Source organism: Aythya marila (assembly GCF_965140915.1).
Source record: "Aythya marila genome assembly, chromosome: 3".
In the NCBI taxonomy this organism is placed as follows: Eukaryota; Metazoa; Chordata; class Aves; order Anseriformes; family Anatidae; genus Aythya; species Aythya marila.
The window spans coordinates 60,504,770-60,529,953 of record NC_139044.1 but is presented as its reverse complement, the minus strand read 5'-3'; the positions used below and the strand labels follow the sequence as shown (position 1 = coordinate 60,529,953).

Below are 25,184 nucleotides of genomic sequence, written 5' to 3'. Positions count from 1 at the left end.
AAAAGCATGTGAAAGTACAGGATGGTATAAAATAGGAGAGCAGCCTACATCTTTACCTTTGCTAAAAGTGTAATAATTGCTTTCCTGTAAGGACACTTCGAAAAATAGATTAGGAACACAAAAGAGTATATGAGTCTGTTCTTAGTGTTTACTAAGCATTTATTAGCACAAAAATGTATGGAAGATTTTTCCTGTAAACCTTAATTGGTCGGCTCAGCCTTTATAAAAGACACTTTAAAAGTGTTTATACATAGATTTTTAAGAAGTTTTACTCAAAGAACACCACAGAAATATGTTAATAGACATTCCTTGAAATTTTTTTCATACACTCCCTATTTTATTTTATTTATTTTTTTTTACAAACAAGCCAAACTTATCTAATGGAGCATTACTGTTCTTTGTCTATACAATTTGCATTAACTGTCTATACTGCTTTTGTCTATACTTTTTCCTTCTGTTTGCCAAAAGAAGGTAGAGGTGTTATTTCCCTCTGGGTATACCAAAAGAGGAGTTGTAACTTGTTTTTAAACAAAACAACCAAAAAAAAGTGCAGGTACAGCTCAGTCTATAAATGTAGTCTCTGTTACTGGTTTTATGTTGATTTAGGGAAGACCATTCTGTAAATTGATAACTCGAGGAGCTAGATTTGACGAATCATCAGTGCCACGTTAGAACTGGTTCTGTGTCAAGGTCAGCTGCTATTTGTCTCCCTGGTCTAGTGCAGCTTATTTAATGCAACTGTGTAGTCCAGATCTTTTCATGCACAACCCTTGAATTTATGTGAAAACTAATGATGTCTTGAAATTTAAATATACTGAAGTTTATCTTAATATTATACAACTCCTCCATGTAATCTACAGATGCGCTGAATTTAAGTGAGTAGCTTGACTCTTGAAAAAAAGCATAATTTGCTTTCCAGAAAATCGAAGTAGGTTTATTCAAAATTATGCATGTTGGTTTAATACAGCAATAAGCAATAGGGAGGTACAGTGATGTCAAAATTCTGAATGGAAATTATATTTAAAAAAATAACATTGTTTATACTCATTTATAAGCAATCATTCCTTGATAAAATGTCAGAAATGTAGACTTAGCATTTCATCCTACTTCTGACTTTATGCTCATTAGCCTGCCTCTTACAACTGTGTATTTTTTAAGCTTAGCCTCCCCATGTAGGAAATAGGCTTTTGAATTATGATCACAATTATGATGAAGCTAGGTTATACTGTAAAAAGCCTCATTACTGGCCAACTTTTAAAGGACTCCATAGTGCTGCAGGAATCAATGTGTGTATATCTGACGTTCTCTGTGAACATTGCTGATACGGGGTAATGCTCAAGAGTCCTGTGCTTTGGTCTTTGGAATAAGGTGTAAATTTGAGCATCTTTATATGAAACAATCTTAAATACTATCACCTTACTCTAGCTACAGTCCCCAAAGTGGCCATATTGAATGCTGACGTTACATACTTGTTTTGTCAACATTTATCCAAATCAAATCAAACTTTTCTTGCGCTCTTTATTAATGGCAAATACAAAAGGGGCTGCTGTGTCTTAAAAAGTAAAATGCAAGAACTTTTAATTGTACAGAAATGGACCAGTGCTTTTCATGACACTGAGTTTAATCCAGCTCTTTCAGGCATTGGTGTAGGTAAGATAACTGGAAGCAGCCAGATTTATTAGTTTGAAACCTTACACCCTGAGTGGAGATTAACGGGAGATACGTATACCTATATGTCTTTATAATGTCTTTATAATATGTTTTTAGAAGCTTGTTTACGTTACTGGTATCAGATTCTTAATCAACTCACTGAAACAGCTAAAATAATTTGATGAATTAAGAATAACCCATTTTGGTTAGTGGTTGTTCTGTGATGGAGGACTGATACTTTTGCTTCTTGTAACCTCAACCTGAATTGTGGGTTATGCACATTTGTTTGTACCTGCTGCTTCCAAGTAAGCCATGAGTTCTGTCCACTCATTCACTTCAATGACTCTACCAGATCAAAGATAATCACTTGTGCTATTTACTGGCTACATGCAGAAACCAAAACATTCGCTCATTTTAAGGTTTGAGAAAAGAGAGCAGTTCTTTTCCCTTTCTCAGCACCAGTTGTATCCTTCCATCTTCCTCTAAATGTAAAAAGTGAGCAAAAATCAGGTATGCAAGAACGTTACAGTCACTACTATAGAAATCAGGGTAAGACTTCCTTGGACAAGACTTCCTGAAGAAAACTTTATTCGACCTTCAACTGCTGGGTAAACTCTCTTCATTCTGTCAAGGTAACGGGAAACAACTTCTACATCAGGTTCACCTAAGCAGATAAGCAAAAATAAATAAATAAATAAATAAAAATGTTAATGTTCTCTGCAGCAGCCAAGCTCCGTACAAAACTTTAATTTACAATTGCAGTTTTAGCTCAAGTCTTAAAGCTGACAGTGTCCTGTTGTGTGTGATCCTCCTCATCAGAAGGCCTGCCGTCAGGACAACGTATGGGTGTGGAGAGTTGTTTTTTGTGCACAAATAAAATCTAAAACCACTCTCGTGGTTTGTAACCAATTTTTTGGTAATCTCACCTTTTACCAAAACAAAAACCACCTTTGCTTTGTCTGGCTTTCTTTGTTTGCTTCTCTCTGTTACAATGGTAATTTCCAATCAGATGGGGGTAGGTTGAGGTCTCCCACCAGTTTTGGGTAGAGTGCTATGGATCTGGTGGAGTTGTCATTTGCACCTTTTTCAAATTTTACTATTTTTATTTTTTAAGAAGAATCTCTAGCCTGTGTGCACACATTTTCTGGAGTGGAAGGCCCTCTTGAGTCACTGCAGCCAGCCATCTCCTCTTAACCCATTTCTGATCCATGATCGTGCAATATTTCCATCTGAAAGCTTTTATTACTTTGCCCCCTCTCATATACTGAACGATGCTACAAGAACATTTCAGGCTGTTACCTTTCACTATTCTTAATTGTTTCTATGTGAGTTTATTCCTGTGTAAACAGTTATTCTCTAAAAACCACACCACCGCTACCCCCCATTCAAGGCTGAATTTGATTGTAAACATCACTCCCACTTGTGAGAATCAAATCTAAATTAAAACATCCTGCAGAACCGAGGAATAGTCTGTAAGGAAGGTCCAAAAGGAAGTGCTTTTTGGTAGTACAAACATGCTTAACTAAATTATAATTATAATCAGTCTGGAATCGGAACATACCCAGGGTACGTTCCAGGTGATACAGACGTGCTCCTAGAAGATACTTCTATTTTTCTTTCTTTTTAATAGGGCGTTACATTTTGGTGTGTGTGTGTCTTCAGAAATAATTTTAATCTCAAAGACTTTTCAAAGTTGCCCGTTGTCCCAAAAGACGTCTATGTTAACTGTAGGAACGATGAATTTCTAATAGTTTATATGCTACTGTAAAGGATGTTCAAATAACGTTAGAAAACACCCCGGGGATGGGCTGCAGAACTTGTGAGAAGCCCGATGCTTTTGGAGGCATGGGGTAACACCCGCAGAACAAGCTGGTGTCTTTTCCTCCCCTCCACCTGTGTTGCTCACCTGAGCTTCATGTCCCCAAGTAGGACAAGGACAGTTCTGCCTTTGCAAATGCTTCCAGAGAGCAGAATTTGGAGACCCAACAGAAATAGCACCTTTCCTTTTGATCCATTGTTTAGTAGTCGGTACGTGTGCAAGGCAGTACGCATAATATTTAGTCTAGTGTGGTTTTTGCTTTTTCACTGATTTACCATGATCTCAGAACCACTCTCTAAGCACTAACAAGGGTTAGTTTCTTTTTGAAGCTTTCAAACTTCTTGAAGCTTTTATGATTTAACTGTGATTTTAAAAAAAAAAAATTGCTAACTAAAAGCAAAACTAGCAACCCAGAGCCATCAGATTAGAAACAAATTTATCCACTAAAAGCAAAAAATCTGACACGTATATAGGAAGATCTTTTAGCTTTCAGGAATTGTCTGCTACCTTCTTAGAGCCTGTGCTTACCTTTCTCGTATGCCAGATGTTTCTCTTTGAGCATGTGGTAGCCATCTCCACCGAAGAGCATGTAGGACGGCAGAGTCACGTTGTATATTTCATCCATCTGCAGTGGGACGTAGGCTGGGACTCTGCAGGCCGTACAAAGCACTTCTATACTAATAACTCTGTTTCCTGGGTCTCTGGAGAGATCGTAGACTACGTGGATGCCTACAAAAAGAATAGGTGTTTGAGTACCGCTTCCTGCAGTGCCTCTCAAACACAAGGGGCTAGAAGCAGCACCCTCCATCGTTTTTAAGATTCTTTACATCAGCTTCTGTGACTGAGGTTATATTGTTCTGAGGGATACTGATAATGCTGTGTTTTCTTAGCACGCAAATCAAGTTTTATCCAAGCAAACCCACAACTTTAGAGAATTGCTGGAGTACTGCCCTGCCTTGGTTACTTGTTTGATCACCTGCTGGCTTCTTGTCACCTTTTTCACAGAAACAAATTGAGTTAGGATACTGCAAGATAAAAATACTTTCCCTGAATGCTCTCAGCATGCGCCTTTTCTTTCCATGCTCTTGTTGGTTGAGATGACTTTTAAAGTCAGCCAGCCTATTATGGATAATAAGCACTGTGCTGAAGGAAAGAAAGCTAAGCCAGGACTGAATGTTGTGGCTTCTACTTGCTGTAGAAGAATGAAGATTTCTCATTGTGAACCTTCCTCGTTAAAAGCCTGGGCAGGGCTAGGCCCCGGGAACAGCACTGCCAAGAATTCGCTGCTCAGGAAGCCACTAAAGCTAGCCCCAAGCACAGCGTCTCTTCCAACTTTGGCTCTCCTCCTCTGCATCTTCTGTCCTGAACCCTTTCCAGAGCTACTAGGTGTCTTTTCTGCTTGCTTTCTTTCTACGAGAAGGCAGTGGAAGGGCTGCTGCCGCTGTTTTATCCTAACAGTAACTCGCTGCTGCATGTGAGATGTGGGCCGTGCCCTTGGCACGTGGGGTTCTGGATCTTGCAGGGAATAACGTGTCCCCATCACCAGCCTACATGGGGAGAGGCATGGATGGGGACATCACTCAGCCCCTGCCCGTGGAGCCTAGCTTTTCTGCTAGGTAAACAAAGGAACCCGCACAGCATCACAGGGAGAGCAGGAATAAACATGATTGTAGCCTAGCACACATCTGGATAAGTATCTGGGGAGCTGTGATTCAAGAAACGTGTATGTTTTTAATATTAACTGTTCATCCCTAAACTATTTAGAAATTCACTGGAGCAATTCCATAGCCCGCTCGGACTAACTCTGAACACATCTCCAGCCGTTAGGCAATGGCACAAACTGATTTTGATAAACTGGAAATTGGCAACAACGTGGCAGGGAAGCCTGGTCTGGGTTTTCATGCAAGCTTTCAGCGAAGAACTGAAAACAGGAGCTTGCCGCAGCGATAACTTACAGCTCTACTTGACCATCTCTTCCTGTAGATAATTAAACTGCTGCCAGTTATGGGTTACTGAAACAACTGGGAATCCCATCGCTGCCTGTGCGCTGTGGGGGCTCCCGTGGCTCAGCAAAAACATATTCAGTATAAATAGTGTCAGTTAGCTGGCACACGTAAGGCACGGAGCTGGGATGTGTTGCCAGCTTGCTTTCCATTCTTAAGGAGGCAACGCAATGCCTTCCAGGTGTCATGCAAGCAAGGCCCAAGGAGGGGTCGGCTGTTTTGGAAAACCAAGAGGAGGAAGGAAGACAGCATACCTCCAACCTGCAGCAGCTCTCCTGTTCCTTTCCCGTACCTGTGCACACTGTGCTCAAAAGCTTCTTTCAGCGTGGAGCCTTTCAGCTTCACCAAATCGAAACGACCTCCAAATGGCAAAACAGAGAGCAAATCTTCCATAGTAATGCTACCTGGGGGAATGAGACTTTATTTACATCCACTAAAAAAAATAAAAAAATCTCAGTACTATTTTAGGACTGTTTAGCAGTATGTTTTTGACAAGGAAAATGGCAAATACAGTGTGAGAAATTGAGGTGCAGGTGAGGATCACGTGTATTGTCCCGATCAATGAACCTTTGTCATTGTCATCCAGCTGAACGAGACAAGTAAATCTGAGTGTGATGTAACTGCATATATTGTGTACAATATTGTGTTCAAATACCTCTACTAAAACAGATTACAAACCATCAACCTAAGATGAAGAAAACCAGAAATTCATACTTCAAGTCAGGCAATTTCTCCAATCGCTTAAGACTTACTCGAGTAGTCCTAGAGAAGGATTTAGCTAAAATGAAAAAAAAAAAAGTGTTTTTTTTTTTTTTTTTTAGTTTTCATTTATCTGATATCAGGAAAATAAGAACTGTAAAGAAAACCTTAGCATTCAAAAGACAAACTAATTCACGTATTCTGTGGCAGACTGCAGAAAGCTTCCAGCCACTGTAGCATATGCCGCCCTATGGTAGGAGGTAAAGAGCAGCCACCGTTTTTCTTTGTTCCACAACAGCAAGGAGAGAGAACAAAATGTTAAAAAGCATCATGTACAAACAACATTAAAAACTTCCACGAATGTCAGCCTGAGTGCAGTTGCGCTCTTATGATGGATAACTATTTCGGAGAGTTTGAAACAGCTGCCAAACACTATGCAAATCCCATCAGGACAAGCCCATACCTAACGCTGCATTCAGGCTTGCACAATAACTTGATTGCTCCTTCTTGATAGAGTTGTCATTCAGCACACAGCTTTACGTACCATTAGCTCTCTGTTCATCAATGGACGACCGAATCCCACCTCCATTCAGGATGCACATCGAGACATGGTTCCACGACTTTCTATCCGGATGTCTGACGTTCTCATAAAGCTGCCAAAGGAAAGTGTTTAAATTGATTTTTTAACCTTCACTTAGTCTAGGCTGCAGAAATTTACACACAATACTGAGACTGAGACTGATACAAAAAAATAAAAATTAAAATATGTTTTTTTTTTTTTAACTTTTCAGAAGAAAAATTTTTGTCTTTTCCTGTAGAGAACTCTCAAACTTTCCCATAGTGTCTGTGTATATGACGTTATCAAGGCAGGCCAGCTGAGAAAAGGATTGGTCTTTACTATTTGGAATGCTCTTGGCAAACTAGAAAGATGTTAGGGAGTGGAGGAATATCAGACAGGCATACTAGGTCAGACCCCAATCTGCTTTGTGCAGGATCGTGTCTCCAACAGTGTCCCAACTCTGACAAAAGCAAAATGCAAGGACAAAATAATATTTGCTTGAGACATGCTAAATAGTAAAGAAAATGGAGATGAGGGATTTATTCAGTCACATAAAGATGATGAGCCTACAGTGTCAACCCACTGAAATAACTGAGTAGAACAGGAAAGGGTTCAGAGTAAGGAAATAAGGATAATGGAAGGGATGGGCTCGTTTCCATACAGGAATGGCTGTGGTTATGACTTGTCAGTCTCACAAAGAGAAAACTACAGGAGGGGCATGACAGAAGCCAATAAAAATCAGGAAGAGCAAGTGGAAGTTGGATAGGAGTCCGTGTGTTTCCCCATCTCAAGAATAAAAAGAAAAGTAAATCTAGAAAAGATGCAGAGAGGGGTGACAAGGATGGTCAAAGACACCAGGAAGCATCTGATCATAGCACGCTGATGTAGGGTAGGTCTCTGTTCTGGTAAAGAGTGGATGGAAGGAAAATATTTGATGCCTATGAAGTCATGAGTGGTGGGCACAGCAGGATGCAAACTGAAGAACGAGCATGGACCCTGCTCCAGTTCAGCCCCTTTTCCCTTGCACCCCTAGGCTAAGAGTTTGCAGCCTCTAACTTGCAGGTGCATAAATCCTTTGTATGTCCAACTTAGTGCTCACTGGTGTTCCCTGAGGCCAGATCCATTCTCGAGTTTGTAATTCTTGTCTAATGAATGGATTATTTTTTTTCTGTTTGCTGATTTTTCAGTCTGAACTATACCCTCTAATTTAGCGATAGTCCTGGAACAGACATCAGGATTACAAATTGTAATTCCTCGGTACCCCACAAAAACATGCTTACAATGTGCTCCTACACTCACTACTCTCCAGCCCTGAGCACAGAGGCAGTTTGGGAACAAAAGCTTGCACACTGCAGTTAACAAGTCAGCAGTTTCTCATCTGAGTTCCTTTAAATTCCTTTGTAAATGCCATCTGCTCCTGTCAACCTGTTATCCTGAGGTTTTGGGCTCCTGTTGGAGAAGCTCCACTGAACATGGACACCTCTGTTTTGACTCAGCACAATTGTTCCATCAACTTTTCTCATTTCTCTATCTCCAGATTTCCACGCACAGCTCTAAATATTCAAGCCCATGGTACAGAAAGGTCTGTTTGTTTCCTTAATACCCCTGAATGCACAGCACCAGACAGGAAAGCAAGCTTATAACTGGTATGGCAAAGAACATAAAGGGTGATCCGTGTGGGTTTATGATGAATGCAGATGGTTGGCTACGGATACCTACCTCACCAAAGTAGAGTTTGACAGCCCAAGGCAAAATGTGTATCAAGAAAATCTACAGGCTTATGAAGGACAACAAAGTGACTTTCTTTAAATGTAAAAAATGAGGAAATATATGTTTTTTTTTTCTTTTTTTTTCTTTTCTTTCTTTTTTTTTTTTTTTTTTTCTTCCCCAAATATATGTACAAGAGTGGCTAGCAGGACGAAAAAGCAAGGCGGTGCCATTTTAGCAGAACTGAATGCAGAATTCCCAGATCTTAACCTAATCTGGAAATTAGTCCACGAACTAAGAATTATCATGAGGATTACAAGAAAAGCAGTAACATGGACTGGGTAAACCATGGTTCATCCTCCTCTCTCCTCTGGTCTCCACGTGGGGTCCATCAGACCAGGGCCACCAGCCAGGTCCCATCTCACCACCCTGGCCCGGAGCAGGGCAACTGGGGACACTGGGGCAGCCCCAGACACCCAGCACCTCCCTGGGGATGGGCAGGGCTGTGGGGAGCTGGCGACCAGTCCTGGGGCTGAGGTGGGGTCCTGGGGCAGGTGGGCAGGGACAGAGAGGGCTGGAGGTGCCCTCAGGCCCTGACAATACCCTAAGATCTTCCAGCCCCTGGGTCCTGGCTCTGTTTCATGACAAGTCCATAGAAGGGCACTGCCAGCACTGGCTGAGACAAACGCGTTGGGCACGCTCACTTGTCAGAGTGAGAAGCGGGGCAGCAGCATCACGGGTGACAGAGCTTACAACTGCAGCCTCAGCACCTGCAGGAGCCAGCTGTGAGCAAGCAGTTCTCTGTACGAGGATCTATGCAGAGAATAAACTGCTCCTCACTCTAGGAAGGGAGATTTGCTGTAGCCCTGCTCCTGCGAGGCCTTTCTAAGGAATCACAAGACGTTACAGTGATGGAAAGCAGCAAAGAGCCTACACAGAGACAGTTCAGAGCCTGGGAGCCCTTCATCTGCTGGCTCTCGAGTAATTACATGGATATGATTGCCACCTGTGGTGGCAACTCCTTACCACAGCATCACAGAGCAGGTTGCCCATGTTGCATTCCTGGAAGCGACACGCTTGGCTCGTCCCGTTCAGGTAAACACTGGTTTTTCCAATCTCCTGAGAGTAATTCCCCAGGTTTTTCCTCCATTTTTCCACTTCTTCTTTAATGTGCTCATCTATAAAAAGGAGGATAAAAGTGTAAAACAAGCAGCGTGGTTATTTTTAATGTGCAAAGCTTAGGAAAAAAGCATGCTCGTTATGCTTCTAAAATGTCACACTTTCCCGAAGGGCTTTTCCAGCAAGCTGGCATCTACTCTTGCTTTAAACAAAGCTTAGAGAGGGAGCCAGCGGAACCACACAATCCACTGAAAATAAACTATTCCCTTGCCACAGCAAAGCTATCTTTCTCTTACTCTTAAACATATTTTTGCCCAGTCCTGTTGTAATCTCTGATAGTTGGGGGTTTCTAGCCTCTGCCTTGGTAGATGACAGCTACTGTACAAGAATTTTTAAAATATAAGTGAGCCTGGTCTTTATTTGGCATCATCCCTCTTTTTTTTTTCCCCTTCTAAATATAGCCTCCTACCCTTTAACACAGTACAAAAAGGAATACTAGCTCAAATATCAATGCCAAGGGAAAAAAAAAAGCACATTATAAGAATTAATTCTATATGTGCATCTGTGCAAATCTAGTTGAAAATAAACAGATACAAAGATACTTGCATATGCGGACGGATCATGTCTCTACTGCTTTATATCAGCTGTTACTTTTAAGCAATCTGCCATGTAACTTTGTCAGCAACAGCAGCATGTATAATGGTATAATGTTGTGTTCAAATATTACATTTATAAAACCAGAGCACCTATATAGCTGAATTTTTGCTTTTACTCATATCAGAGTGCAAAGTCTCTTATAATTGTCTCATTAAATTAATATATCACTGAGAATAACATATGATAGCTCTGAAAACATAATTTTTTAAAGATTTATTTTATTAACACTCTGGTAGAATCCAGAAAACCTGGTGAAAGATCAGAGCTTCATACAGCAAACATGGGTGAAGAAACAGAGAACAGAGCATCAGGCACGGGCAATTGCAGAGCAGACAAGTATGTGACGCAGCCTGGGCAGAGTTATGGACAGAAAGCAGCAGAGGGACTCTCCTTCCAGCTCAAGTGTTCCAGACCTTAAACATGGTGCACCCTCAGCATTGACAACAGGAAGATGTGGGCTTTGTACATTGTATTTGCATGTTGTCAGAGTATTCTTTTTTTTTTTTTTAATACTTCAGCATTTGTCTCCTGTCCTGAACTCTGTTCTGAAGAACCCAGTCATCGTAATATTTAAAATCCTAATTACAGGGATGCCCATCATGGGTCTTGCTGAATGGTAAGGTAATGTATCACCGGACTTCCCACAAAAGGACTATCAATGATTTCCAGCAAGCAAAGACATACACTGCATTTGTGCATATTCCAAGACCTTTATATCTCACTGTTTAGAAGAGGAAATATGTAAGACAATGAGTACAACAGTTACACAACCTGAAACTTGCACCAAAGTCAGCTGCAAGTGCAGGAAGCAAGCCGAATTCTTCCACAACGTTGCACTGTGTGTGTATTTAACACAACAGCACTTGAACTGGGGTAGAGGGCTGCAGGCAGATTCAAGTTTTTAATTCACATACCTTCAGGAACACTGCTGTCCAGCAGAATAGGGTTTCCAACTGCTTCGACCACATTTCCTTTCTCGTCGAATGTAACGTTTAAGCGACCGAGATATTTTCCGTAAGCGTAAGCTTGTACGACTGGCACCTTCCTCCCATCATCTGAGTCAACCATGAATGGATAGGGGCCATCCGGCTGTTCGGTAGAGGGTGGGGTGCCTGCACGAGACAGCCATGTAAAGAGGGTCTTCAGCTTGTGTGACCTTCAAGGAATTTTTAGAATGACAATTCAAATGCCTTTCATCCTTAAAAAAAAATAGATGACCAGGATATTAAGCAGAACCAGCTACGACCGTATGAGAGGACAAGCACACATTTAATTGTCTTGTTATGTTAATTCATAAGAGAGGACGTTGTTTTCAGGACTCGAGCTCCAATAACCACCACAGTGTTTTTTAAGTTGTGACAGCACACTCCTCCATGACATCATGTCACAATAGCAACAAAGGCACTTTTCATCCTGATTATCCCAATCTAAACCTCTAAGTAGCGCACACATACAAACCTCTGGCTGAAAAGCCCTCACACTACTTTATTGTGTATCAGCTAGAAAACAAGAATGTTAGTAAAACGTAGGGAAAAAAAAGTGTGAACTTTTTTTTTTTGATAACATGCAGTAAGAATATTTACAGACAGTTCTGTAAATTTTTATGTACACCCAGATGACTTTTTAATTAATTTATTTTTTTTGCTATACCAAACTTGGTCTCCAAAATTTCAGGCAGGCTGTGAACGTTTTGCAAAAGCAAACTTTATCAGTGTGAGAGTTAAGTAGTCATGGATTTAAAACACTTATCTACCTGCAAAGTTTGAAGAGCGATTAGATGCCGGACTTGGAAACAGATATGTTATAGCAAGACATTTCCAGAGAAGAGAGGTATTGGCTCAATCAGCATAGGCTTCCACAGGATTTAGAAACTATGCAGAGGAGGAAAGTGGCAGAGGAATCCGTGCAGCTCTTGCCCCAGGGGTACAAGCCTCCTCTGTGCCCTTGATAACGTTATCTGAGAGGCATCACACCTCAGATATTCCCGTCAGCATTTCCACCCCTGTCAGTGAAAACCAAGGTCGGGCGGCTCTGAGAGGTGCTGCACGCTCCATGAGAGAGCCCCACCAAATCCTGCAGCTCTTTTCCCATTTTCCTGCCCATGGGACTGCTGCAGTCTGATGGGCAAGAGCTGGGGTGCCCGTGGGCTGGGGAGTGTGAGAGCATGTGCACAGGACGTGAACTGGGAGGAAAGCAGGAGCCTGGCTTGCACTGCTCACCGCACAGCTGGTTTCCTCTCATTTAAGGTTGTTTATGTAACATGAAATCCAGGGATGATAAGCGTGACAAATGTTCCTTCTAGAACACTAATGCAATTCATATTTATCTCTAATCCCTTCTCGTCTCCAGCGAGAATGGCTGTAACAAATGACAAGCTGAACCAAATTCACCAGAGAACTATTTTTTTCTACTTTTACCCCAGCCAACAGAGTTGGTTTCTTGGTAGTGCCCAGACCTCTTCACTACTTGACGTTTATTTGGGGAAGAATTTAAGAAATCCTGCAACTAATGAGAACCCTGAAGGATTTATGCATGCAAACGTGACTTTGGGGTTTTGGAACTGAAAAAGGAATTGGTTTTGATCTCTTGCCCTTGTTTAGTCCTTGAATGAATGGAAACATTAGCAGGAGGAAGTTATGCTTTCTGGTCTTCATTTTAGTTTCTATCTATAGTCAGTTTCTATTAGTTTCAGTTGTGAACAGGGACATTTTGACTACTACAGCAAAGATTTGTTAGTCAGTGCGTGGATGGAGCTCGTGTCTCAAAGTGATGGTGGTGGTGGTCAAAGCACCACTGGGTGTGTCCCACAGAGGTGCCACGGGTCACAGCCTGGAATTGTGAAGTGCCCAAGGGGCTGAGATCTCCAGGTTCACATCCCATCTCCACCTGTGAGAGTTCACAGGCACACCTCTTGTCATCGCAGGCGGTGCCCCACTATCAAGACTACTACAGCTGCCATTTTGAGGCACAAACTCTACAGGCATTGGCTAAATTGGGTAAAAAACTCCTCTTTGCAAAGGAGTCCATGTTCTACCATGTAAATCCACAATGAATGCACACTTCGAGTACTGTGTACATCCTTTGTTTTTCCATCTCCCAAATAGTTGAATAAAACTTCAAAAAATGCCACCAGCGGGCAGCAGGCTACAAACTGGGGGAACAAAAAAAAAAAAAAAAAAAAAAAAAGAGAGCAAGGTCCCTGCAGGATGCACAGGTCAGTGCTGGAACACCCTGCCACCAGGTCCTGTGAATGCCAAAAGTCTGCAAATGCTCAAGGGGAACTGGGGCAAGTTCAGGTAAGAGAAGTTCCGGCTGGTACGAGGAAATACGAAGATGCTGTCTCTGGTTTGGGAAGCCCCTGAGCTGCAAGCTGCTGGGAGCGTATTAGAGTACGGCACCCCCAAAGGCTTGCCTGTGTGTATGCTCTTCCCAAAACCATCACCACTTGGTCACTCTTGAAGACAAAGATGTTGGGATGGATGGTCCTTTCTCTGCTGTGCTTCAGCCACTTGTCTCCTGCACCCCTTCACTAGACATTTTGCAATGTCTAACTTGGAGGTGAGTAAATCCTTTGTGGCTCCAGCTTAGTGATCAAAGTTATTCCTGGAGGCCAAATCCAAGAGGTATTTTGAACCCTGTAATGTGTAACTGTAGCATGCGATGGTTTCTTTCTAGCAAATGGGATAATAATAAAAGGTGAGAGCCTGAGGGAGACAAGGTCCGCAGTAAACATGGGACAAATCTGGATGAGAAAGTGAAAGGAGGTGGGTGGGCTGAGGAGGGGATGAAAAGTGCAAACTCATATTATAAGTAGTGAAGTACCTGGGTACATGGCGCTACCCTGTTAGCGAGACACAAGTGAAATTTTGCTGAAAATTATAGAAAATTCCATTCATAATCTCAATCAGTTAATTAAGTTTCTGCTAAATTTAATGTGCTATCTTCTATGCTTTTAAAAAACACTTTTTGTTGTTGTTTTTCCACTTGTGGCACAGAGAAGGAAGCAGCACTGTAGAAGAAACGAGCTGCTGATGGCAGGCTCTGCCTAAAGTAGCAGAAGAAATTAAATCTTATTGACAATGTTCATCTCTGGAAAAACGTTTATCTCTAGGGGAGAGAAGAATAAAGTCACATGAAAAGAGGGACTGAACAAGATAGAGGAAACATGGAAAAGGTGAGAAGTACAGGCATTTCTTAATGGCAAGCCTAAGATTAATCTATGAATGCAGAATCAGACTCCACATAAGATCAATGTTAGTATCACTTCTGAAGTTTTATATGACTGATTTTCTTGGTTTTGTCACATACAAGGCTAAATGTAAACATCTTGTTTACTCTTTACTTATCTATCTAAACTTGAAACACATACTGTATGTGTGGCAATAATTTAATATTTAATATTTAACATTACCACCTGTGTCCTGCTTTGTCTAGGTCACCTTGCACATCTGCAGCAGTAAGGAACATTTCAGTGAGTTAGGGCACTTCTTGCTCACTGACTGTTTAGATAGTTTCTTCCATGGAAGTTATGGAGTGGTACCAGCTGTGAAACTGGCCCAGCACTGCCAGCAATAAACTACATCTGTGTAAGTTTTCTGAGCTTAAGGAGAAACTATCAGTTTCAGCTTTGCTTTAGAAATAACATTTCAGTAAGTAGTAAAATACCTGTATAGAGAAATGTGTTTGTATGTCCTCCAACTACAACATCCACTCCTCTCACTTTTTGGGCGATATCTTTGTCCACAGTAAAACCAGAGTGTCCTAGTGCAATGATTTTGTTCACACCCATCGCAGTAAGTTTGTTCACTTGTATTTGTAATGCTTCAATTTCATCTTCAAAGATTACGTCATTACCTTAAAAAAAAAAAAAAAAAAAAAAAAAAAGGAAGAAGCATGAATGTATTTACAAAGTACCTTAATTACTAGTTTTTCCAACAGATACTATGTGATAGTGATATTATTTTATGTAACTAATGAAACTTTGAATAGCAGGCTTTCAAAAATACTTAGTTGGCTCAAGCTCCTAATCTGATCTGATGTTCTCCAGTCTCTCAAGAGTCCCTACATGCTCAGACAAATTCATTTTTTTTCCCCACTGAAATGTGTATACCTGCCTATACTAAATGTTATAACTCCGTTAAAAATAAATACAATTATGCCAATTGTGGCATCGGAAATTAAATGGCTTTTACTATTATTATGATGATGATTATGATTGTTATTAAGCTAGGAGAAAGGAGACTACGTATGTTAGTAAGTGCTTGGCTATAAACACTAGTATAGCACAATAAAGTTTTTTTCTTCCCATATTGTATTTCTTTGAGATCTTCCACCTTCTCCTGGGTTCTCTCTCTCTCTTTGTACTGTAGACTCATCTCATTTTTCCCCTCTTCTGAGGCTTTAAACATCAACTTCTTCAAAGTCCTGCACTACACTCTGAACTGCCTTTTTATACAAACTATCTCACCTAACGAACCGCTATCAGAAATACCAAATGGCAGCACAGAGCACAACTGAGCTGCTGTCCCAAAATGAGAACATAAAGAACGGAAAGTCCGGAAAGGAGAAAGCTCCTCTGGACTACAATGTTGGGAAATTCACGGTCTTTCTGAAATGTTTCTGTGCCTGCTGAAGTTATTCTAACATGACAAACGGTTACAGGAACGCTAGACAAACATGCACTTTCAACCTGGCCACAGTGTTTATGGTTGCGCAAAAGGACTTCCTATGTAAGAGGCTGATTTCTTTGACCAAGATTTAAGAACAAAGTTTAAGAACATAGTCAGCAACTGTAATCGCAAACTCTCCAGTGAAGACAGCTGAAAAACTGTTCCTACTAATTCTCCGTCTACCTAATGCCTCTCCTGCCTGCGGAGTTTTTTTGATCAAACGGTTTTGAAATATGCCTTTAAAGTCAAAAGATTTACATTATTTCATAACAAAGGGAGGAGTGAAACTAATTCATGATTCAATGCAAAACGTCTCAGGAAATGAAGAGGAAACTGCCACAATGGAAGAGATAAAAGAGGGTTATATAAATTGGTTAACCACCACACCCACTGAATAGTTCTACAACTGCCAGAGGGAATCTCTGTACTGCACATTTTGGAGTAAATTGTGTAGAGCATCCCCACATTTTCTTCCTGTGGACCTCTTCTTAGGATCAAAGAGTCATAAACTAATTGAGGTTGGAAGGGACCTCCGGGGGCCATCGACTCCAAAACCCACTCGGCGCAGGAACTCAAAGCCAGATGAGGCTGCTCAGGGCCCTGTCCAAGCCAGCTGAAAATCCACAGCCTCGCTGGGCAACCTGTTTCAGGGCTTAACCGCTCTGACCGTGACAAATCTTTTCCTTACGTCCCGCCATAATTTCCTGTGGTGCTACTTGAGCCCATTGTCTTTTGTCCTTTCTCTGGGCCCTTCTCAAAAGAGTGTCTTCCTGTCTTCTCTATAAACCACTTAAGACAGTGAAAGACTGCAATTAGATTCCCTTCAGCCTTTCTTCTCCAGGCCACCAAGTTCAGCTCCTCTTTGTACATCCTTGTGGTTGACAGAAGCTGGGCCTAGGTCATGGCTCCTGGCAGAAGACAACGTGCAAGAAGCGCACCTTGAGTGTAGGCCCGTCAAGGTGCTTGTCTCACCTCCTGTGGCCACGCACACCACAGTGTGGGGATCAGTTATGAGAGCTGAGATCTCCAAAGGGTCAAACATGGACTCGCTGTGACAGCAGGCACTTCTTTGCACCTCTCCTCACCCTCAAAAAGGGATTTCTGCTTTGGGGATGCAGGGACTGCCCTCATATCCTCCCCTTGACCTAGTCATGGCTTACCACACAACTTGGTGTCTCTGCCACTGCAACACTTCATCAAACTTTGCTGAAATTGCCCAGCAGGCTCAAAAATTGTACAGCGAGGAACCACAAGAGCAATTTAATTCCTCATTTCTCTAGGAAATCAGGCAAAAAGCACCATACGGCCTAGTACTCCATTCCCCTTTTTTTCTAAAACATCTGAATTGAAATATAGGCCTTAAATAAGAGTTACCTGTTGCTTGTGACAGTATTTCACTCCTCTCTCAACTTACTAAACTGAGGTGACATCCTCTTCTCTTTCTAGCTGGAGGTAGAGTTTCAGATAAAACATCCAAACAGAGCAGGGAAAAAGAACTGGCTGCACGTTAACAATGTTACGCAAGCCAGCCACGACAAAGTGGGATAAATGGAATTTCAAGTTCCATTTTAAGAAAACTGGCCAAGTTGATATTTTTAGTAAATATTTTGCTGCCTGCAGGGCTTTAGACTAAGCTGCTTTGGGTTTCTACCTTACACAAAAAGACAGTGGACAAAATGAGATGTATTATTTCACAACACCAAACACGTACAGGGCACCTCTCAGGACAGATAAAGGTATTTGCTATTTTCGGGGTTTACAACATACTGTCAGAACAAAAGCAAGTGAGCCACTAGCATCTAATATGAGAAATATAGTCTTGGAAGGGATTGCCAGCGCAAAGCAAGTACATAGACAACTCTGTCAGTGTACCAAGGTATGAACATTTCTCACAGGACACGTGGCTGGGCATTCAGCTGAGATAGCTGTATACAGCACCACAGAGGGGAACTTTAGAGAAACTGCCAATTGGCTGTAATATATAAATTGTGCTAAGTGTTCCTCATCCCTATGGTTTCCAAACAGTAACATTAACAGTACCTTCAGCGGAGATTACTTGTTCCTTTGTAATGGGAACAGTGAGATTTAAGGACTTTTTAATTTTAGTATGTTGATAGATATTTTGCACTATGAAAAGTACAAGCTGTAATCTCATAATTGTGTTGTAGTAATTGAGACTTAACAATGGAAGAAATCACACTCTCAAAAAAATTTCCATGGAAAGTAGTCATGTAGGAATTCACGTTTCAGCAATTTCAAGCTTCCTATTTTGAAGCCTTGAAAATGCCCTAAGAGCATACAGCATGCCAAAACAATTATTGCAGAGGCTGAGCAAACTGAATCATCTGGAATAGGTGTGTAGAGATAAGCAAGGTGCTGAGCTTAAAATTCTTTGAATATCATATTCATTGGACTAAGGAATTAGGTTGAAAATTATTTTGCCACTAACCTACCTCTGCCATGATGTTATCCATCTGAAGGACTGCTGGATACTGGTGATATGCTGTCACTGAGCTACACTAACACGTCCTGAACTCACATTTTCAAAGCTTCCAAATGTTCCTCCACAACCAATGAGTAGGCAAAACAGAACGTTGTAAAAACCCTGATTGCTATAAATGGTAGCTGTTAGATTTTGCCCTGCTGTTCCGTTACACTGTGGAATAGAAGTACCCTACTTAGCTTAGGGCTGCTTTAGCTGCATATATGGAGATAACCAACCTTCCCTTCTAATAGTGTTTTTTCTAGTTGTGGCCGCTGTTAAAATGTCTCAGCATATTGAGACATTGAATATAATACTCAGATATTACTGGAAGAGTATTTAAATGCTTCAGAAGATCACTCCAACACTATCTGGATTTTGCTCTAGTATAATTATTTGCAAGAAAGTTAACCTGATGATCTTGCGGCACCAGCACAATTGTGTGGAAGAAGAGACAAGATCTACTTTATTAGCTCTTAGAGAAGAACAATGCTGGACAAAATTGGCTATACATTCATTCCTCAAACTCAGCATGATGTCAGATGACACACGCTCATGCACAGGTGAAATTCTGTTGTCTACATGAAATACCAATCAATTTTCTTTTTCACTGGAGGACAAATAAGACAAGACTCCCCAAAGCACAGCATTGTAAAATAGGAGTCAGACACAGAAGTCTGCTCTGACCTCAGACACACACTTCCTAATAGCTTAAACAAACAGGAATTAAACAGAACAGAAGGAACAGTTTTACATCATACCTCCTTTAAGTACTGAATTTTCTCAGGAACATTATACATTACTTATTTATTACTATGCATTGGAAAGAGATATAATAATATGAAGTCCTTTTTCAGTCTGGAAAATGTTTTAAATCAATGTTTAAGGCACCCCAGTTTCTTTTAAAACCTACTGCAAAAAAAAGCAGGAAAGAAAGTCTGACTTTCTCAGAGGGGCGCTGAACTGTGAGCAGGCAGTGACTCAGATCTGCTATGGTTGATTTAAATGTTTTCATTTTATTTATAATTATTTGTTTCCATTTCATTTTATTGAAAACAAAAACCCTTAAATGTTGGAATAAATAGTCAAAAATGGACAAGTCTCTTCCTCATCAACTCTAATTTTACTCATGAATGAAGCAATTGTTGTAAAAGTTGAATGGGTGTTCCTTCTGTAGTCTAAATTCTGGAAATATCCGAGAGGCCAAAAACATCTTGGGCAACTTCTGCTTCAAAAACACAGAAGCAGCTCTCCTTGCTTTTACTAGTGCTTAAGCAAGGATGCATCCATGAGCAAAATTTCAACACAGTGATGTCTTTGTTTCAACACACATCACTTTAAAGGCAAGCTGTATTCATGACTTCAAACTTATATAAATGGATAAATAGCAGAATGAATATAAATTATAAACAAAGACAACCATAACACTCCCAAAGCACCCTCTCTCTCCTCCCCAGCTTTCCCACAATCTCACTGGCCTTCTAAGAATATATTCTTAGATAATTCAGCGACGCTAGATAATTCAGTTCTGTATGAAAAAAATTGTGTCAACACATTTTTACCAGTTTAAAAATTAGGCAGTTAAAAGGCTCAATCACACAGGGATATCCTGAGAAAACAACAAACTTTTCAACTGAAACCATTCATCATCTTTTGATTCAGAGAAGTAGGTAAGTAATACAATAGCAATAAAGGGTATAGACTTACATACTAAAGAAAACATACCTGGCTGTGAAAGAAAGGAAGTTTCCTTTGTTGTATAGCCAACGATGCCTATTTTTTCGGAGCCAATATGTATAATTTTATAAGGATAAACATATTTCATCATTTCATTTCCTAATGGGCTGTTTCCCTTAATGTTTGCGCTCAGGATTGTAAAATTAGCGTTTCGAAGTAGGGGATCCAATAATCCGCTCACACCTTCATCAAACTCATGGTTGCCCAAAGCCTGTGGAAAAGCAAGAAGAAAATCTAAGACCCGACATCCAATACTCAATATAAATACTGTCATCTCCCCTCTTGTAGTTTAAAGCCATTCCCCCTTGTCCTGTCGTTATCTGCCGGTGTAAAAAGTTGTTCTCCAAGAACACCGTAGCTTGTTAATAAAAGCACATTCCTGTTTCTGACAAACACAGAAATGTTACTCTTTTTTTTTTTTTTTTTAAAGTTTTTTGCTTTTCAGATGCTCTTACGTCAATGCAGATGTGAAAGTCAGAATGTAAAACCTATCTAAACACGGGTCTGCATTCATACACCAAATTAGAACCCAGCGGTTTTTCATCCTGCAACTGCAAGAGGGAGGCTTAACAATAACCATCAAGGAAAACATGCATTTTGTGCATGGAAAACACATTGTTAAAAAAAAATAGAAAAAGAAAAAAAAGGTAAGTGCTACATGCCAATGACAATATATTTTATCTCTAAATAAAACATGTATTTTAAGAGCTTGTGCTTGGAGCACAGTTTATATTTACGCTAACATTTAGCAAGAGTTTGTGTGCTCTACCACAACAGGAAAATGTAATTTTCCAGCTATTATCCATATGCAGAAGCTCTAACATGCAGAAGAAGATCCAATATCAGGCAATGAGGGTCTCCGTAGGCGATCTGCACTAGACGTGTGTGCATACAGGTTTAGCGTCCTCAACACCGTGAAGTCTGAAGAGTATCACAGAAAATGAGCAGCCCGGTTTCTTCAGTAGCAAGATAATACTACCAAGAAGAGGATGTTCTGTTGGGTTAGGTTGCTAAACAGAAAATAATGGTCTTACCTTAAAAAGGCCACAGAATCGCTCATCCCCACCCTGTTTTCGTGCTCAGCCCAAGTTGCCGCATGCCTGTGCCTGCAAGTTTGGCAACAGCCAGCAAATCCCTGCAGAGAGCAGCTGTGCAGAAGCTCAACACACGCAAGAGCCTTGTAGCACATTTTGGGGTGAGGAAAGAAAAGGCTTTCTCTATGGAAATGTGGTCATGGAGTAAGTTGGCACACGTAACAATTTCCAGGTGGGAACTGGAGCAGAGCACGAAAGGGGTGGTAAAGTCAATTAGCCAGCTCTTCTAAACAAAAGCTTGCTTGTAATTTCATCCCGAAGATTAAGTTGGGAAAGCTGTATTCATCACCTAAGAAGACTGATATACCTCTCTGCTCTACTTAGACACACCAATCCATGTGGTTGTTCCAGTTTTGAGTCCCCAAACAGACTACATCGCGTGGCAGCCCCGGCAGGACCCTGAAGCCACTACAAGCATGAAAGGCCAGAAGGTTTGATCACTGGTGTCTTTCTTTCAGGGGAGACAAAACCAAACCAAAACAACAACAAGAAAAACAACAACCAACCAACCAACAACCAGACGGAATAAAAAAAGGAACCAAACCCTACAGAAACTTGTTTCAATGCCCATTGATGTTCCCAAAGGCTGGCCACAGACCGATTGAGCATCTTGGTATGGTAACAGGCCGTTTTCTTTTGGCTGCTGCATATACCTTCTGTTCCTCCTAAATATATAATTACACCCTAAAACAACGGGTTGCAAATTAAGTAGGATTTTGAATTGTGTGTAACTGCCATTAGCTCATCATGGAAAAAAAAGAAACACTCTTATGAAACCTTGTTTCTCTTGGCTTTGTAGCTTGGGTTTGGATTGTTTCATGTCCATTAGGATAAAAGCTTTGATCAAAACTTTTCCCATGGTAGGGGTGGTTATAAAGTCTCTTGTTCATGAGAAATCACTGGTGTCTAATAATATTTTTGATGAGGCTTTTCCTCTGGGGAGGAGGACACGGATCATTTGGGGTTTCTTTACCCAACCACCCTTATGCACAGAGCTTCTGTGACTCTGTATCTTCACGATAAACCTTCACCAAATCCAAATCCGCTGGCCAATGTAAGTGTAAATCACAGCAGGGAGTAAACAGAAACATGCAGGCGCACAGCATGTGGTCATTTGATCCTCCTTTTCACAAGAAACCAGGCTAAAAATATTTCAGAAAATCACAGTACAATTTAACATGAGGATGAGAATTAGCAGTAAAACTGGAACGCTTCTCTCATCCCTCCCGTTACTGTCTTTGTTGTATTTACTGTGACGATTTTGGAGTGATTAACCCCAAAAGGCAAAGCTAGTGACAAGAAGATTTGGAAGGGGATGCCTAGCTAAACAGGAGAAAATAGGTTTGAGGGAAAAACAGGCATAAATGGGAAAAGGAGAAACCTAAAGAAGGATATTTGTCCCACTTGTGGAGCAGACCTCTGATAACATTGCCAGGCTGCTCCAGACCCTCCCATGGTTCTCCTGGCCTCATCCTGTAACAACCTCTGTGACTCATGTTCCCTCCTTCATCCTGTTTGCAATCCTACTCCAATGTTTTAGCTTCTAACCATTTCGGTAATCCCCACTGCTTCTTCTACAGCTGTGGCTTCCCAAATTCTGCTTAAAGAAACACGAGCTCATCTCTCCGCAGCACAGCTCTTACCTCGCTCCCTGTGCAAGTGGTCGACTACTTCCCCTAAGGCATTAGCATCCAGCACAAGCCTCTGGATGTCCAGTAAGGTCTGGGTTTATTTTTATTTATTTATTTTTTTTAATCTTATTATGACGAAAAAGGAAACGGGACCTCCTAGCCAAACTGCTGATGCTTCTTCCTACATAACGTATTCCTAAAGCTGGGCGCTAGCTGGACACTGATGATTTTGCCTAAAGGAATTTCTTCTTGTGATATGACCAGGAACCAAACAAGCTCCTGGCTCATCCATGAGACAGTCAAACCAGCAAATGTTAAGGCTGAGAAAGAGCAGCCAACAGCAACCTTTGGGAAGAAAGGTGAGCAAAACCATCCCGAGCTCTCTCCCTGCGCTGCAGAACCCCAGAGCACTTCCCAGCTCTCAGGAAAGGCACGTCCTGCAGGCACACATTCCTCCCCATCACCACTGGGAGGAAAACCCCTGGTGGTGTTTGTTTTAGGATTAGGACAAGGTTCATCAGGCCAAGCAAACAGAGCAGCATCCTCCCCAGAGCCGCCCCTCTGGCATGAGGTGTGTTTAGCCCAGGAGAGCGTGCTGGGACACTTTCCCTTCTGTTGCTGCTCTGGGCCAGAGGGAAGAAGTGGCTGAAACCATTTTTGCTGGGAAAGGAAAGCTCAGTCCTTTCCTGAGAAAGCAAAAAGATAAAGACAGAGGACGCGATACGCCCAGAACAAGATTTTTCCCTCAAGCTGCCAGCCTGGATGAAATAAATACGCAGTCCTCCTTTCTGGGGTTGTACACAAGCAAAATAAGCCACAGTAATCCTTTATACAGGAATAGGCTGAGAAGCAGAGAGAAAAGACCTAAGCATCCCCCAGCCTCATCCCAAATCCCTCAGTCTTCCTCTCAGCACTCGGTAGAGCATAAGAGGCAGCGTGAGGGCACAGCTCCCTCTGAAGCACTCTGCTATAGTCACCGAGCGGCTCACACCACTACTGCAGCCACCCACAGCCACCTCACGCCCAGACCCTCACATCTCCAAGCCTGCTGGCACCGGCCTCAAGCAGGTTAAAACCCCAAACCCTATTGGAACAGCACCACCACCGCGTGCCTCTTGACCCTTCCCATGGGATTGAAGCCAGATGAGCTGCCAGCCGCGAGCCCCCCAGCACGGCTTTGACCCCTTGGCAGGGCTTTGACCCCTTGGCATGGCTGTGACCCCTCTGCTGCAATCCAGGCTCCTCTCACCCCCTGGACACCCCAGGGGCGAGGAAAGCCGCCCCCCATCACCCCAAGGAGCGGGATAGCCCCCCTCTCCCCTCCACCCCTCTTTACCATGGCGTCGTAGCGCAGCAGGTTCATGAAGTGGACGGCCTCCTGGCCCTTGTAGCGGGAGAACCAGACGGTGCCCTGGTACTGATCCCCGGCGTCCAGCAGCAGCACCGCGCCTCCCCCCCGGGCCGCCCGCTCGGCCGCCACCCGCGCCGCCCGCCGCGCCACGCCGCCCTCCGCGCAGCCCCGCGGGGCCCCCGCGCAGCCCCGCGCCTCCACCCGCGCGTGGACGTCGTTGGTGTGCAGCACCGTCAGCCGCAGCCGAGCCGCCGCCGCCGGGCAGAGGGGCAGGGACAGGCACAGGGACAGCCACAGCGCGGCCACCCGCCGCCACATCCCTCCCCGCTGTCCCCTCGCTCCACCCCCGCGGTCCCTTCTCGCTGCCCCCCGGTGCGCCCCGGTGCGCCCCAATGCGCCCCGGTGCGCCCCGGTTCTCCCCACCCGGAGCTCGCGAAGTGGTGGCACGGGAAGGCGAAAAGGCAGCCGGCAGCGAGGGGACAAACTCCAGGGAGGCTCCTCGGCGAGTGGCTGGGCTGCTGGAAGGGCTTTCTCAACCTTTCGCGGTGGCTCGCAGCGTCCCACCCAGCCTTTCCCCTCCTCCTCTTTTCTCCGGCGGTGCTGGAAATAAAAGAGCGAGCCCTCGGGATGGCTTACGCGGCTCGAAGTGCTGCTTTAATTAGGGTTTTAGTGTTTGCAGCTCGTGGATCGCTTTCAAGAGGATTTCCGTGGTTAAACGCTGAGCGTACGGTTGTGGCTTGGCATGTGCCTGCTGAGGGGAAAAAACAGGAACGCCGATGCCCTAAATAAACAACTCGCCAGGGGTCCTGTGCCATTTCGGTCAACCAGCGCAGCCCCCAGCCTGCCCCTTTACGCTGTGTGCCCACGGCGTGTCCTGCTCCTAATAAACGGGCAAATTATCCGGAGAATGGAATCGTGGAAAGTGAGCTTGTCACGTGCTTTAACTTCCCTATAAGTCCCTGCACCCTATGGACAACCTCAAATTGTAAGCAGTGACCAACTGGTGG

At 42.7% G+C, this 25,184-nt stretch overlaps 1 protein-coding gene across 1 annotated transcript; it reads right to left on the bottom strand.

Annotated features, from left to right (window-relative positions):
* Positions 1–12: 12 nt before the first annotated feature.
* NT5E (5'-nucleotidase ecto) lies at positions 13–24,807 on the bottom strand. Its single transcript, XM_082755592.1, has 9 exons — positions 24,163–24,807; positions 20,090–20,312; positions 14,879–15,067; positions 11,128–11,325; positions 9,464–9,615; positions 6,716–6,824; positions 5,727–5,876; positions 3,998–4,198; positions 13–2,314 (listed from the first exon to the last, which is right to left on the bottom strand). Exons 1-9 carry the CDS (start codon positions 24,493–24,495, stop codon positions 2,157–2,159), a joined length of 1,713 nt encoding a protein of 570 aa, XP_082611718.1. The 5' UTR covers positions 24,496–24,807; the 3' UTR covers positions 13–2,156.
* Between the last annotated feature and the right edge of the window lie 377 nt (positions 24,808–25,184).